General features: G+C 30.0%; 5 protein-coding genes across 6 annotated transcripts; 3 read left to right on the forward strand and 2 right to left on the reverse strand.

Annotated features, from left to right (window-relative positions):
- The first annotated feature begins 4,155 nt into the window (after positions 1-4,155).
- LOC119683784 (pre-mRNA 3'-end-processing factor FIP1-like) lies at positions 4,156-7,352 on the forward strand. Of its 2 annotated transcripts, XM_038097645.1 has the most exons (8): positions 4,156-4,577; positions 4,642-5,584; positions 5,646-5,768; positions 5,855-5,910; positions 5,972-5,997; positions 6,060-6,117; positions 6,197-6,282; positions 6,886-7,352. In XM_038097645.1, exons 1-8 carry the CDS (start codon positions 4,260-4,262, stop codon positions 7,250-7,252), a joined length of 1,977 nt encoding a protein of 658 aa, XP_037953573.1. In that variant the 5' UTR covers positions 4,156-4,259; the 3' UTR covers positions 7,253-7,352. The 2 variants fall into 2 exon arrangements, with proteins under 2 accessions (XP_037953573.1, XP_037953574.1); XM_038097646.1 differs by lacking the exons at positions 5,972-5,997; positions 6,060-6,117.
- A 134-nt stretch (positions 7,353-7,486) lies between these two features.
- Positions 7,487-8,371, reverse strand: LOC119683794. Its single transcript, XM_038097657.1, has one exon. It carries the CDS (start codon positions 8,148-8,150, stop codon positions 7,542-7,544), a length of 609 nt encoding a protein of 202 aa, XP_037953585.1. The 5' UTR covers positions 8,151-8,371; the 3' UTR covers positions 7,487-7,541.
- A 2,572-nt stretch (positions 8,372-10,943) lies between these two features.
- Positions 10,944-11,516, forward strand: LOC119675646. Its single transcript, XM_038086853.1, has 2 exons — positions 10,944-11,186; positions 11,249-11,516. Exons 1-2 carry the CDS (start codon positions 11,143-11,145, stop codon positions 11,514-11,516), a joined length of 312 nt encoding a protein of 103 aa, XP_037942781.1. The 5' UTR covers positions 10,944-11,142.
- A 1,166-nt stretch (positions 11,517-12,682) lies between these two features.
- On the reverse strand, positions 12,683-13,562 carry LOC119683796. The gene is made up of 3 exons (XM_038097660.1): positions 13,362-13,562; positions 13,164-13,302; positions 12,683-13,105 (listed from the first exon to the last, which is right to left on the reverse strand). The coding sequence occupies exons 1-3, from the start codon at positions 13,479-13,481 to the stop codon at positions 12,780-12,782; spliced, it is 585 nt and encodes a 194-aa protein (XP_037953588.1). The 5' UTR covers positions 13,482-13,562; the 3' UTR covers positions 12,683-12,779.
- Positions 13,563-13,591: 29 nt separating this feature from the next.
- On the forward strand, positions 13,592-14,887 carry LOC119683791 (DNA replication complex GINS protein SLD5-like). The gene is made up of 3 exons (XM_038097655.1): positions 13,592-13,765; positions 13,827-14,280; positions 14,348-14,887. Exons 1-3 carry the CDS (start codon positions 13,691-13,693, stop codon positions 14,467-14,469), a joined length of 651 nt encoding a protein of 216 aa, XP_037953583.1. The 5' UTR covers positions 13,592-13,690; the 3' UTR covers positions 14,470-14,887.
- Positions 14,888-14,935: the final 48 nt, after the last annotated feature.

Consider the following 14,935-nt stretch of genomic DNA (forward strand, 5'->3'; position numbering starts at 1 on the left):
TGTTGATTTCAATGTAATTTTGTTATTCTGGCCTTATAACTAAAGTGGTAAAAGCTAATTTTAATGGCGTTGTCGGTTGATAAATCTGAATTCAATCTAAATTCAGTCTCGATCTGTCAAATTTTGTACTTTAAGGGCCATGTTAGGGCCATGTTATGCAGAGTGTCTCGGGCACGGCATGAGTACAATTGTTGTTGTTTTGAATGCAAATTTTAAATTTGAAAATGAGAGAAAAAACAATATGTCCGTTCAAACTCCGGCATAAGAGCCGGCGTAATTGTTCCCCGGCACTAAAGCAAAACAGTGTTGTTTAGTAATAAATTTCGAAATTTGCGCCTTTTAAGAGCAAATTACTACAATTCTAATACGTTTTGGAGAAAAAATGGCAGTAAGCAACACAGCATATTTTTATAAATCGCTAATAATATAATTATTACACTTTTGACCCAGAGGGTCATGTTATGTAGAGTGTCTCGGGCACAGCACGAGTACAATTGTTGTTATTTTCAATGCAAATTATAAAATTGAGAGTAAGAGAAAAACCATGTTTCCATTGCTTACTTAGTAAGTGACTCTATGATTTTGTCGTTTCCATATGAAAATTTTAAGAGAGCTACTATTATATTATATATTATATAAATACATGAAACAATAAATACTTTTTTATTATTTTATTTAAATATAAATGTTGTGTTTAACATTTAAACATACAATAAACATTAATATAAACACAACATTTAAAACTTAAAAATATTTTAGAGGCCGTAAATGCCAATCAAACTTATAATATGTGTCATAAAAATACTGACGTAGTATATTTTATATTTAAATTATTTTTTTTATTGACAAGATCAAAACAATGATAATGAAACAGTTAAATCCATTTAAAGCTGATTTCCCAGCATGAAGAGTAATTTGTTGTCATTATTCTGTATTATCAGTACACTTAATTATATGATGCAATAATTGCAATATATTTTTGTTGTTGAAAAATCACATGTTGCATATTTTACATATTAATATTAAATAAAAAAAAAACTAGAAAAATGTTAAAATGTAAGTTCCAACCCATTTTTTTACCCTCTCAGTGCGTTAATATACGCATTTAATAATCATATTATATTTTTAATTGTTATTTATGCAAATATATATACATATTATTACAAAGTGGAAAAAACATGTTTACACTTTGGTATAAATGGTAATGAACGTTCTTTGAAAACATGTTTTTTTCGAATTATTACTGATAAGTACTGGAAAAGTTGAAAATTAATAAATGCAAGTAAATGAAATGTAAATCAATAATATATTCGCATGACTAAAAACGCATATTGGGAAAAATACTGATATACTGAAAAATGTTAAAATTGTTACAATTTATAAAAAAAAAACCAAAAATAAAATAAAAATAATTTTTGTTACTAAGGGCATGTATTAAATTTACCATTGAGTCAAGAGCACATACGATAAAGATGGAAAATTTAAATTTAATATGCAATATATTTTTTATTATTTATATACATCAAGTCATTTTACTTAAACTTAGTGTAAAATGGTTTTTTCTACATATACTTGTAATTAAAGAAAACAAGAAACCGTAATGTCTTGTGAAACTTTAAAACGTTTTTAGTTTTGTAACATCAATATAAATATTTAAACCTTTTAGAATCCCTTATATCATGTGATAAATCAATAATATCTTTAATGTTGTATATTAAAAAGATATATACATATATATCATATATGTTTTTGAAATTTTATTAGTTTTATAAATCATGATTTTCAAAAATTGTTTTCTAGGGTTATTTTTAATAGTTTTTGGTATAATAGCTCTTATGCAGAATATCAAAATGATTTTTTATTCAAACATTTATTACAAGAAGTTGATATTTATTTTACCTACTAATTCATATAATTTGTTTTCTGCTAACTTATTTAATATCATATTATATTTTTTATTATCTAAATATTTACTTATACATATTGCACTATTCAAGCTAATATTTTATTACAGTATCATAAAACGATCTCAATGTTTGGGTTTACATTCTTAAATGAAGAGAGCACACAACTTCATTAAATTATTGTTATTTACTGAAGTTTATGAAGATTAAAAAGATTTTGTGAACTTAATTAATAGGTTGTTAATAGTATGTAGTTAACATACTTGTTTTAATTATTACCCATTTGTTAATTTAAATTATTTAATAATACTTAAAATTCTTTGATTATATATCTTTCATATAATTGTGTTTTTATTATGCCAATAGTCTACGCAAAATTATATAAATCAATTATTTTTTTTACGGTAATTGCGATTAATATATAGTTTAAATAACCACTAAATATTTGTGTTTGATAAATATTTTTTATAAAAGTAATATTGACTCACCTTCCTTTAAAACGCATTTTGTTTAAAAAATTTTTTTTCGTGATGTCAAAAATTTAATATATTATTAAATAATTTTATAAAATTACACCGTTATAGTTTCAAAAAATCGAAAAATATGCGCAAATATATTATTACACAATAACACTTCCTCTTCGATCAACAAATCGGATTCAAATAATTTTATTTAATTTCTACAGTAAAATATTAATACTTAATGATAAAGTTGCCTGAGTGGCGCACTGTATACACAATCTACATATACGGTTTTTTTATAAATTATAAAATGCATTTAAATGTTATATAAGTAACAGAAACATAATAATATTTAACTAAAATAATTTATATATACCTAATTATTTTATAATAATTATTTAATTAATTAATTATTTTATAATTAGGTCATTCATAAATTGTAATTGATAAATTTTATAATATCGGATGCAATTAGCAATTTTTTGCTAAGCATAGCAACTTGGATAATGGTAATTGTTAGTTAATCACTGTCTGCTGATGAAAAACTATGTATTCTTGCAATACATTTGTATTAGAATAATAAAAAGTGATCAATATCAGCTTTTAAAGTAACGAAATTAATTATTTTTATGTCTTAACATTTGAAAAAAAAAATATAATGCTTAGAGTATTGAAAATGGCTGAAACCTTGCACTACTCTATTATTCTTGTATTCAATTAGAAAAATGTCCCGATAACTTGTATACTCTGAAACGTGTTTATAGGAAAAGCGAAAGAGCAATAGAGTAATGAAAAGAGGAACATATATTAAATACTATTATTGTCTTACTACACAATATTTTTTTTTAACGGTTGCTGCAAAAAGTTTTATTACTGTAATAAAAAGCTGCTAAAAATTGCTATGTAGCATAGAGCGGACTCTCTCATTGCTACTTTTACTTCATTGCTATCGGTAGCAACCCATTTAACAAACAATGGGCCATAAAGAATTACCTGGGTTTTGAATACATTCATTATCCATTGAAAAACAAAAATGCACACTACATTTATAAAGTGGTACATTTATTCAATTTATATGTGCATTTACATTGTGTGATTAATAGTAGATTAAAGTAATCATCAAGATCAGGACTGTGCAGAATAATACAAATTACTGTACAGATTGGAGGGCCGCAAAAAGAAATACATACATTCAAAGTTGTTTTCGACAAAAATAATTTATTACATTTATATTATAATATTTTTGTACATAGTTGTAATTAAATGTTTAATTTATAGAAATTTATCAAACATACGGAGCAAAACATAAGAGATACATCAAAATTAATCTTCAATGTATAATGTAAATGGTGTGAGTAAAAAATACAGATTAACTTAGGCCGTGTGTGAGTTTGAGTATATTGAGGTAAATAGAGACATTTGCCCTAGAGATTTTTTGTACTGCACGTATGAAATATATATTTATTTATTTATTTATTACACTTATTTATTATTTTTGATTTAACGTTTTCAAATTTATTTATTTACTTAGTAAACATGTTATAAAATTTTCAAAATGGTAACACCTAATTTACCTAATTTTAACCTAATTTACCCTACTCGAAATTCTGGTAAATACCAACATTCGTTGTCATATCGACATAATGTACTATTTTCCTCAATTTATCATCAATATACTTGAACTAGCACACTGCCTTAAGCTAGTTCGCTTAATCTCATAATGTAAACGTAGAATTACAAAATTATAGAACAACTCTGTTCTTATGAATTATTTTGACGTTTCTGCTTGTTTTAACAATTCACATTATACTTCTACAATTGCCGCAATAGCTTGCTTTTTGCATACATAATTCGTTTCTAAATTAAATGTTAGTTTAACGATAAAATCTACGTAATGGCAGATGATAATAATGAAGAAAGTTGGTTATATGGAACTTCAAATCCCGATTCGACAACAAACGAGGAAGAACGCAATGCAGTTGAAGAGTCTACGCCAGTAATACAAAAAACTGACACCACTGAAAATGAAGCACAAGCTGCAGAGAATACACAAATTGAAATAAAAGAGGAACCTGCAGATACTGGTGAGCAAGATGAATCGTTTAGTGCTTTTGAAGATCCAGCCGAAGGTATGGAGGAAGATGAAGAAGCGGTGGCTTCAGCCATGACTGCTGCCGATACGACTGACGATGGTGCACAAAATGATGAAGAAGTATGTTTTCGTTATTTTCTTTCTAAAAAAATCATTCTTTTTTATATTATAATTGTAATTTTAGCCTAAATCCGGTGGAGTATCGGATGAAGATGACGATGATTCAGATGATGATATTAATGTTGTCATAGGTGATATAAAAGCTGCACCAAGTACTTATAACATCAAACAGAGATCAAATTTATTGGCTGCGGGTGGTGGACAAGATAAAACAAAATCTACCTCACAAGGTGGAAAATTTAGTGTGGAAGACTTTGATGGTGTGGGTGTAATAAATGGAGTGCCGGCACATGAATTTAGCATTGATTCATTGGAAGAGAAACCATGGCGTAAACCGGGTGCAGATATAACAGACTATTTTAATTATGGGTTCAACGAAGAAACTTGGCGTGCATATTGTGAACGCCAAAAACGTATGAGAATTGTGGAAAGTGGTGTGGGATTAGCGAGTTTAACCCAAAATGCCAATCAAAATATGGATCGCATGCAAGATAATGCAATACAACCAGTTGGTGGATCAACGCAAACACCGACTATTAACGACCAAATACACATTCCTCCACTAGGTTTGCCGCCACAGACAACTCATCATGGTCCTCCACCACGTTTAAGTGTTATGACGCGTCCTCCACGTCCTACAGGCACAAAAGAAAATGTTATTCAAGTAATGACCGCCGAATGTCGTGAGTATTCACGTACAGGTGTGTTGGGACAACTGCCACCATTTGCTGGGGGACCGCCCGAAGAACCGTTTTTTCCCGAAATGGATGCATTTGATTATGGTTACGAACCAACTCAGGAATCGCAATGGGGTAATGATAATCCTGCTTGGGTGCCAAGTGGTATAAAAGAATTAACGCCTGGTCCCGGTATGGTACCACCTTCACAAATGTCTGGTCCTCCAGGTATGCCGCCAGGTGCTATGGGTGTGCCACCACCGCAATTAGGGGGACCACCTATGCGGGGACCACCACCATTAATGGGAGGCATGCCGCCTCCTAATATGAGTAAATATAACCCAATTGTTTTTTTAATATATGAACTTCTATATAAAATATTTTTTTATAGATATGGGTCCTCCACCAGGTATTGGTATGATGATGGGTCCAAATAACGGTCCACCAATGCGCATGCCAATGGGTCATACGCGCATGATGGGCCCACATGGACCACACAATAATCTTATAGATCGTAAGTATAACGTTCAATAGACTATAATAATAGAAATAAATATATTTTGATATTTCCTATTAAATTTCATTATTTCAACTATGTAGCACACGAACGCAATCAAAGACGCTATCCCCCGCCATCGAATATACCATTAGGAAGAGTAAGCATGAGTTTTATTTTTAATACAATATTAAACTAACTGATTTCAATAAAAATTTCAGCAATGTTTATCAAGACAATTGCTAGAGTATGCAATTCTTATTTAATATATTTTAACAATACTTTATTAATATTCATATTTAAACTTAGAGTATCAAACTACAATCCTTTCAAGAAAATGTATAAGAAATTCCATGATCCGCTAAGTGTAAAAATTGAAAATTTCATTTTATCTAAAATAGAAAAAGTCGAAGTTCTTTTATTAACCTAAAGTTTTATACTTACAGGAATCTTCTGAGCGCAGTGATGAAGAACGTGAGCGTAGAAGAAGAGAACGCGAAAGAGATCGGGATAGAGAGAGAGATCGTGAGAGGTAACTGCTTAATGCTTGGTTCATAATGTAACTTGCAGCCACGAGGACATGAATATGAAGGAATTTCTGCTACAGAAGTTCTCGTTCAATTCTTCCATTCTCTGAAAATTAAAAAACTAAAACGCGGTACAGTCTTGCAAACTTGACTGTCACTCCAGAGAGAGAATGCCATGACTGTGAGCAAAACTGCAAGTCTGCACCTTTGAATGACACTCAATCAATACGTTGGCATTCTCATCAAAATTTTGGTGGGTACCAAAATCAACTTTTCGCCAACATGTTGTGAATGATAGTCACAAAAATTTGAATTCCGTCAGTTAATAGCTTATTTTTACGTGGTTACACAAATTTTTACAGCGTGCGCAAACGCACTGCTCAAAAATATTGCTTGACTGACAAATTTTAACTGTGAACATGTTCAAGTTCGGTCGCTAGAATAAATTTGAGCAAGAGAAAGCGCAACTTGACAGACAGCTAAGTTTGCAAGTCTGTACCGTGCTTAAGAATATGCCGCATTATTAATTATGAACCAGACAAAACTTTAATTGCATACAAAAGTAACATATATCTATAATCGTATGTAACAACTATTTTTTATATTAGTAGGTCAAGGCGAGAACGTTCTCGTAGCAGAGAAAAAATGCGCCGTCGTTCTAAATCTCGTGATAAGGAACGTGATATGAGAGAACGAGAGAGGGAGCGTGATCGTGGAAGAGATAAAGATGACAATAGAGAGAAAGAAGAGAAACTTAGACGTCGTTCCAAATCTAGAGACAAGGAGCGTGATCTCCGTGAAAGAGATAGGGAAAGAGAGCGAGATCGTGAAAGGGAACGGGAAAGAGAAAAAGACGACAAGAGAGAAAAAGATGATAAGAGAAGGCGTTCAAAGTCTAGAGAAAAGAGAAGTAGCAAATCAAGTCGCACTGATAAAAAGAAATCACACCGTAAAGATAAAGAGGATGATGAATGATTTTTTTCATGTAAAAACTAACTCAAAGCATAACTATCTTGAATTGTATTTAACAAATAACGATCGACAATGTAATATAAATAAATACTAATTAATAGTACACTATTTAAACTTTTTATTTTAAGAAACTTTAATTGCACAAATAAGGTAAAAGCACAAACGTTGAAACGTAAAAAGGGGCTTTTCCCCCAAATAGAAAATTAAATTATATATATTGGAAATACATTTATAGGAAAAATTAAATATACAAATACTTTTAAAATCTAGAAAAAATTAATACACTTTAATATTATTTACTTTCAGCATTGTTTTCCAAAGTTTTTTCTAAGTCGTCGCGTTTTTTCTGCAATAGCTTTTCTTCAACTACTTCAAGCCTTCTATTCATAGCATCGAGTGATTCGAGCAGTCCTGTTTGTATCTCACCATAACGCTTCATTGCTGAAATCAGGCTATCTTCGATTAGTTCACTTTGTTGAGCGAATTCTGTATTATCCTGCGAAATTTGTTTTAATTTTTCAGTACACTCGCCTGGTATATTGCGAAAATATTCAGCACCTAATGTAGACTCTAATTGCTTAATCAAATCAAGCTGTTGAAATTGATCTTTGAGATCTGGTGCAATAGCATTTAAATATACCTCCCTGGAACGGACTTGCTGATTTTCTTCCAAAAAATTTGGATCTAAATATTTTTCAAGTTCATTAGTTCTTGTTATTGCTTTATTGATTTGCTCTCGCTCTTTAAGTGCATCGTTTAAAATACTATTCGTTGACAACAATGTATCCACAACATTAGCGGATCTGTTCACTTCACCGCCGGTTATGTTGGCTTCTTCTACAGGTCCCAACATACGCGATAACGTATCGATACGTCTCTCCAAGGAGTCTAGTGCTTCCATTTAAAATACCTCGATTTATGATTCAATATGGTACAAAATGATGTCAACAATGGAATGTAATTTTCATTTATTAGTTCTTGTTTTGTTTCCTTACAATTGCAGGGTTGCATTTTTGCTGTAACATGCTGACGCAGCAACACGGAATACATTATACCATGTTTACATTGCGACTTTTAGCTATCGAACTTTGCTTAATATAACACGTTTACATGTGTATTGAAGGAAAATAAAATAAGTAAATTTGTAATTTTATTTTATATTAATCATTTACATTAATCATTGGACATTAATTTTGACAATTTTTTTGTTTTGTTTAATTCGTGTGATTGATTAAATTTTTAAAAATTGATATATATATACATACTGGGTGGACATAGTGCTCCAAATAAAAATATATTTAAAACTATACTATAGGATATTATTTTTTTCAAAAGAAAATTTTTGGGAACTAATTTACTTACTTAAACTTACATCAATTCTAGCCACTGTATCGACAACAGTAGTTTGACTTCAACTATACTGTATACAACTATCCATATAACATAAACTATATGTCTTCAAATGGTAACTGCTTAGAATTCCTGTGTATTTACACTCATTTTTTATGCTTTCTTGCGTCTCATAGATTTTTTCTCCTTTGAAAAGAAAATAGAAAAACAATCATTTGCACAAATTATATTTCATGTTTAACAAAAGTATATAGTTTCTAATCAGACTAAAAGAAGATATCTTCGCAAGGCTTCCTTAGCTAATATGGCCACTCCTGATAAAAATAATAAGTAAATGATAAATAAAATGAATAAATTAAAGGTATATATAAATATATTAAAACAATTTAAAAAATTTGTACTTATAGCTCATTCACACTGTCTCATTTAGTAGGTTTTGCTCATTATATAGCCACAATTGAGAATGAATTGCCATACAAATATATATATATACATATATATATTTTCTAACCAAACTAAAAGAAGATATCTTCGTAAGGCTCTATAACTTACATGGCCACTCCTGATAATAAATAATAAGTAAATGATAAATAAAATGAATAAATTGAAAGTATGTATGTATAAATATATTAGAACAATTTAAAAAATATGTACTTATAGCACATTCACAATGTCTCATTTAGTAGATTTTGCTTATTATAGCCATGAGAATGATTTGCCATGCACAGTATATTTGTAATGTTTATTCGACTTTTAATTGTTCGGATACTGTAAGCACAATTATTGTTCGGATCATATTTGTTCATGTAATTGTGCTCTAAAACAAATATATTAGATATAGAAATATTTCGTGTTACACAAGAACTCTGTCGTTCATAACAATTACTCACAAAATCGACATCATAAACACTTTTGTTCCACTCGTAGTAACTTTGAGTAACACTATGTGTCATAATTCCGTTCCACCAGCAAAAATTTTTGAGTAAATGAAAGCATCTAAGAGAGCGTAAAACCCCTGTCGAAATTTGAAAATGCTAAATAGACTTTACTCGTACATTTTATTTCAAGTAAAATTTATGTGATGTGTGAATCAGCTGTTTTTTTTTTAATTTAAATTTTTGTATTGTTTATTTACGCGGAATTGGTGTTAAAGAGCATAATTTGGCGCTTTATTTGTGTTACGCTTCAGTTTGTACTTTACTTATGTTTTACATGAATTTTACTACGAGTAGCTCGTGTAGCTCCGAATTAAAATAGTTCTAATTATGATTGTAATTCAGATTTTTAGGGTCTTACAACTCAATATAAAATAAATTGAAATACAATTCTATACAAGATCCCGGCAACAAATCTTACAATTTAATTAATATTTATACAAAATCAAATTAAAATTGATTTTATAATTTGAAATAATAGAATTGTGTAGCGATATTGTGGATAATTCGAATTGTGATTTTATATAGATTTTGCTACAATGAGAATTTGAAAAAACAAGATTACAATCATTTCATGATTATTATGCTAAGTGAATATGATTTTACTTTCATTTTATTGGTTCAATAAAACTATTTGCGAACAGACCTAATACTATGAGTTAAAAATTGTCCGGCTTACAATTGTTATTTAGTTAATTTTTTTGTATTCTATGAAGACTTTGTTCAAAACCGATTTAGATATTCGCTCACTATACAGCGCTTTAAAACACTGATTTTGAATTTACTGATTTTTAAGTACGGCACGTACTTCATATGCTGACGTAGTGTCTGGAAATTAATTACATATTTTTTTATTGTAAACATTTTACAATGAATAAATTACAATAAATAAATGAAAAATGAGTAAGATAATATTTATTAAAAAATAATTTATTTGTTGATACTGGTAAATTTAAAGTGCTTCAACGATTGCGTTGTTAACTTATGTTCAGACAGCCAAATGTCCTTAACTATAAAGGATGGATTTCAGGTATATAAATTGTTATTTTTAGAAATTGTTATTTTTTTTTTAAATTAAAAACAAAAAATTTTTAAATTAAAAATTTTTCTCTATATGCAAATTTAAAAATTTGTACTCCTTTCAAAATATTTTCCCGGTTTTATTAAAGTCAACTCTCACTGACATTTATTTTAAAAAAATTTCATTTTTTTGTTATATCAACTTTAATTTTTACTTAAAATTTATCTTACGCATAGTTGCTTTTAAAATTTCCCTTAATTTCAGCCTTCGTTTCAACGAAATTAAGGGCATTTTCCTTAATATCTTTCTAACCTTAAAATTAAGTTTTATATGGAAAAAACAATTTAGTTTTGCTGAAACGAAATTAAGAAATTTTTTGAAATAAAGATTTTGCGAAATTAAGGTGTGTCTGAACATAGTATAATGTACAATTGCTCGTAATTAATGAAGAAACCCTGATTACTACTTTTTACTACTTTTTTAAATTTACTCCCAGTTGCATTACTTTTATTTACAAATTGTATTGCGCTGTCAAAATATGTTTTGGATATTTGTATTGACAATATAAATATCAATGTTGTAAGGATATGTCGCTACATATTATTAATACGTCTGATAGACCAACTGAAGCGTAAGTTTTAATTTTATTTTGCAATTTTGTAACGCTTATTAATTAATTTAAAATACTTATAGCACCATTAAAGTGTCATTTGACACGGAGAGAAATGCTGAAATCGCGTACCGTGTTCTAAAAGTTGATGTAGAGCCGCGTCGAAATTTTGTACAGAAAGAGTTTACTTTACAAGGTCTTGATTTAGAAGTTCACTTTGTATCCGATGAAGTAAAAAATCTGCGCTCAGCAATTGCTTCATTTTTTGAGTTACTTGTATTGTGTACAGATACAATAAAAGCATTCGGCAGAAAAAATGCCATCGCACACACCAGCTCCAAGCCCACATAGAGCAGTATATGGATTCGCTATATATTTGTTCTTTTTCACACTTTTTATTTTATATTTTCTATGGGCCTTATTGCCTAACAATTTATTAAAAAGCTGCGGTATAGACTTTATGCCTAATAAATACTTCAGTATATGTTTGCCGATGTTAGTACTGATGGGCTTATTCTTCTTTGCTTTTTTCATATATCCTGCAATTAATTTGTCGATGACGGCAAACGTTGATGAGCTGGCTTCTGTTGTGGATGTATCATTGTTACCTGAAAATTGCAGAAATTCCTGGAAAGATATACATGCGGCTAACAAAACAGTTAAAAGTATTAAAAAAACAAAAGATGAAAAGAATCCTTGTGCAGTATGCAAAGAAACACATCAACCAGCAGTACTAACTCAAATAGCAACGCTAAGATTTTTGGACTTAAGTGATGTTAACAGAAATATTTTTGGTTAAATGTTTATTTCATTAATAAAAGTGTAATACTTAATTAAAAAAAATTTACTATAAAATTGATTTTATATACGTTAATTATAGTACAGTTATTATCCTAATGATAGTATTTACAGCTTGGCGTGAGCTAAAGCTGTCTTTAAATTTGCGCTCTATACGTCAATGGTTAATCTTTGAACTTACACCCGCTCCCGCTGTACATGTCTTCTTCAATGCTTCTTTGTAATCATGTAAGTGGTTCTACTCTTTTTAAACTCAGTCCACTCAGTGAACTACTGACGTTTAAATTTTTTGTTGTGCTGTAGCGGATCACGCTTCTTTGTTTCTTTCTTTGTTATGCATATTTTAATCTAATAATCAGAATAATTATAAGCTTGAAACTCAGAGGATTGCTCTTCTTATTTGTTTATAAGTCGACATTTGGAGACTAACCATCCGTAATAATAGTTACATTATAGCACCGTTGTCGAAATAAGAGTGTAATTAGCGTAAAACAATTGTTTTTCAACGGTTCCTGCTGTACCGAAGTTTTGGTAACTATTGACACTATTCTCTTTAGAGAGTAAAAATAAGTAGATTATTTATAAAAACCTGTCACAACATGGCTTATTTTACACTTGCATCACGGTATATCATTTATAGTGTCTATAAATATAACATATATTAAAAAATATCTTTCTTTTATATAAATTATTTTTATTTAAGTATTAGTTTTATCAGTTGCTGTAATGATATAAAAGTTATAGTATTATGGTATTAGTGTTTCCCGACTTTTTAATACAATATCTATCAGATGTTTTTATTTAGGTATTTTTGCTTTATTTACGTTTACTGCGTACAGTTGTCCAGCCAAGTTCTGGTTCCACAAAATCGTCTTGCTGTTTGCGAGTTTGAGACCGTGTCACCCGGCTAGATGTGGCTGCTTCATTGTCGTCAGAGTCATCGATATCCATTTCTCCCTCATCGGAGCTGCCATCATCTTCATCAGTGGAAGAGTCTTCACCCGCTATGGGAGTGTATGCAATTTTGACATCATTTCGTAACCATTCTTTACAATTTGGCAATTTTTTCAACTCATTTTCGACACTTTGGTATTGGTTCTGTAGACACATCTGTTTATAGCGTAATAAATTACGCGAGATTTCTAGGGAGATAATGAATGATTGTATTAAAATCCCACTTAATTGGTTTACAAAATGTACCTTGTATAGAATTGTCATCACACAGCGTATTGAATTCTTGATCCATCAATTCCTCTATAACAGCTTGGAGCTCACCTTGTGTAATATTTTCATTACCAACGCAATATTGGTAAGTGTAGTCCATTATTTGTATTGCTACCTATAATTATTTATTTATATAAAGTACGTCTTAACAGGTACATGAATTACGACTATTACCTGTTGACCATTACGTCCGCCCATGCCATGTTCTACCGCTAAACGTAAATTTTGCCAACTATTAAAAATCTTTTCAACAATTAAACGAAAATTTCTTTGGAATTCGTCAACCTGTGACATCTTTGTTCTGCTTGGATTCAAAACAAATGTCAAAAGTGCCTCGCACGTGAATCGCGACAACAACACTGTTGTTTTTGTTGGTGTTTTTGTTCAGGGTTGCTTTAAGCTTGTATAAAACTGTAGGAAAGTGCAAATAATTACATCAGGCGCGCATTTTGTTGTTTTTGGCTTTGAAAGATTGTTGACAATTTTTTACTTTGATCAACAAAATGTCTGAGCAAGATTTGGAAGATATACAATTAGGTGTTGAAGAGGATGAAGAAGAATTGATCACAGCACAAAAGGTAAGGTTTTGGTTATTTACAAAAAAAAACTTAAATATATTTTACGCTCCTTTAACAAAAGGTGCTTGAATTTTTAGAAACATCTTGGCGCAATGAACTAAATGCACCTGAAATTTTGCCGCACCAAAGTGATATGTTGGAATTAATGATGGGTCAAGTAGTGCATATGGAAGAAAATATGAAAGACTTAGATAAAAATGATTTTCGGTATATAACGCATCGCATGGAATTGGAACGAATTAGATACGTTATGGCCAGCTATTTGCGTTGCCGCTTACAAAAAATAGAAACCTATACTCGTCATATACTAAATGAAGAAGCTAATTATGACACTGATAACAAGCGGTTATCACCCGAAGAAACTAAATTTGCACAAGAATTGCATGATAACACCGAAAATTATTTTAATCAAGTGGCGCTGCAATATATGCCAAATATGCAACGTTCCGATGCCGAACAGCGTATAGTGCGGCCAAATGTAATGAGCCATGTTTTTGTTAAAGCTAAAGTATCTGGTAAGTTAGTATTTGCGTATAAAAAAATTTAAAATAGTTTTTTTTCATACGTTCCTTTTTATTTTAGTACCATCTGTGGTAGTTGGCGTAGATGATGAAGAAGTTGATTTCGCAGCGGGTTCCCAGCATATTATTCCATATCAGTTAATAGCCGATTTAGTACAAAAAAATCAAGCAGAACTTATTTAAATGTGACCATCCTTAACGTATTCGCAAATTTTTCATATAAACTTTAGTTTTTATCGAGCAAACACTTTGTTCGTATCGACGAGTGCAGTACTATGCAGTGAAAAGAACGAAGTTTCAAGAAGGAATAGGATGCAAATCATGTTAAGGACCAAAATGTGTGCTTAATGTGTAATTAATTCCAGAAAAAGTTGCCAATAACTATAAAAACTAATTATCGTCACATCTATAAAGTACAAATTAAGTCATATACATATATTTTTATAATTTATATTGTGTATAAATTTTAACTTATATAATTTAGTTGAATATACATACAGTGGTGGAAAAATAATAGAAACGAGAAGGTTTGTACTACTTCAAGGAGTATATTTTATTTTTTTGAAATGTTATATGCATGTAGTCCACTGAATATGTTATTTTGATGAAGATACTTTAATTTACTTTTGCTGTTACACCTATTTCGGCA

Source organism: Teleopsis dalmanni, chromosome 2 (genome assembly GCF_002237135.1).
Source record: "Teleopsis dalmanni isolate 2A chromosome 2, ASM223713v2, whole genome shotgun sequence".
In the NCBI taxonomy this organism is placed as follows: domain Eukaryota; kingdom Metazoa; phylum Arthropoda; class Insecta; order Diptera; family Diopsidae; genus Teleopsis; species Teleopsis dalmanni.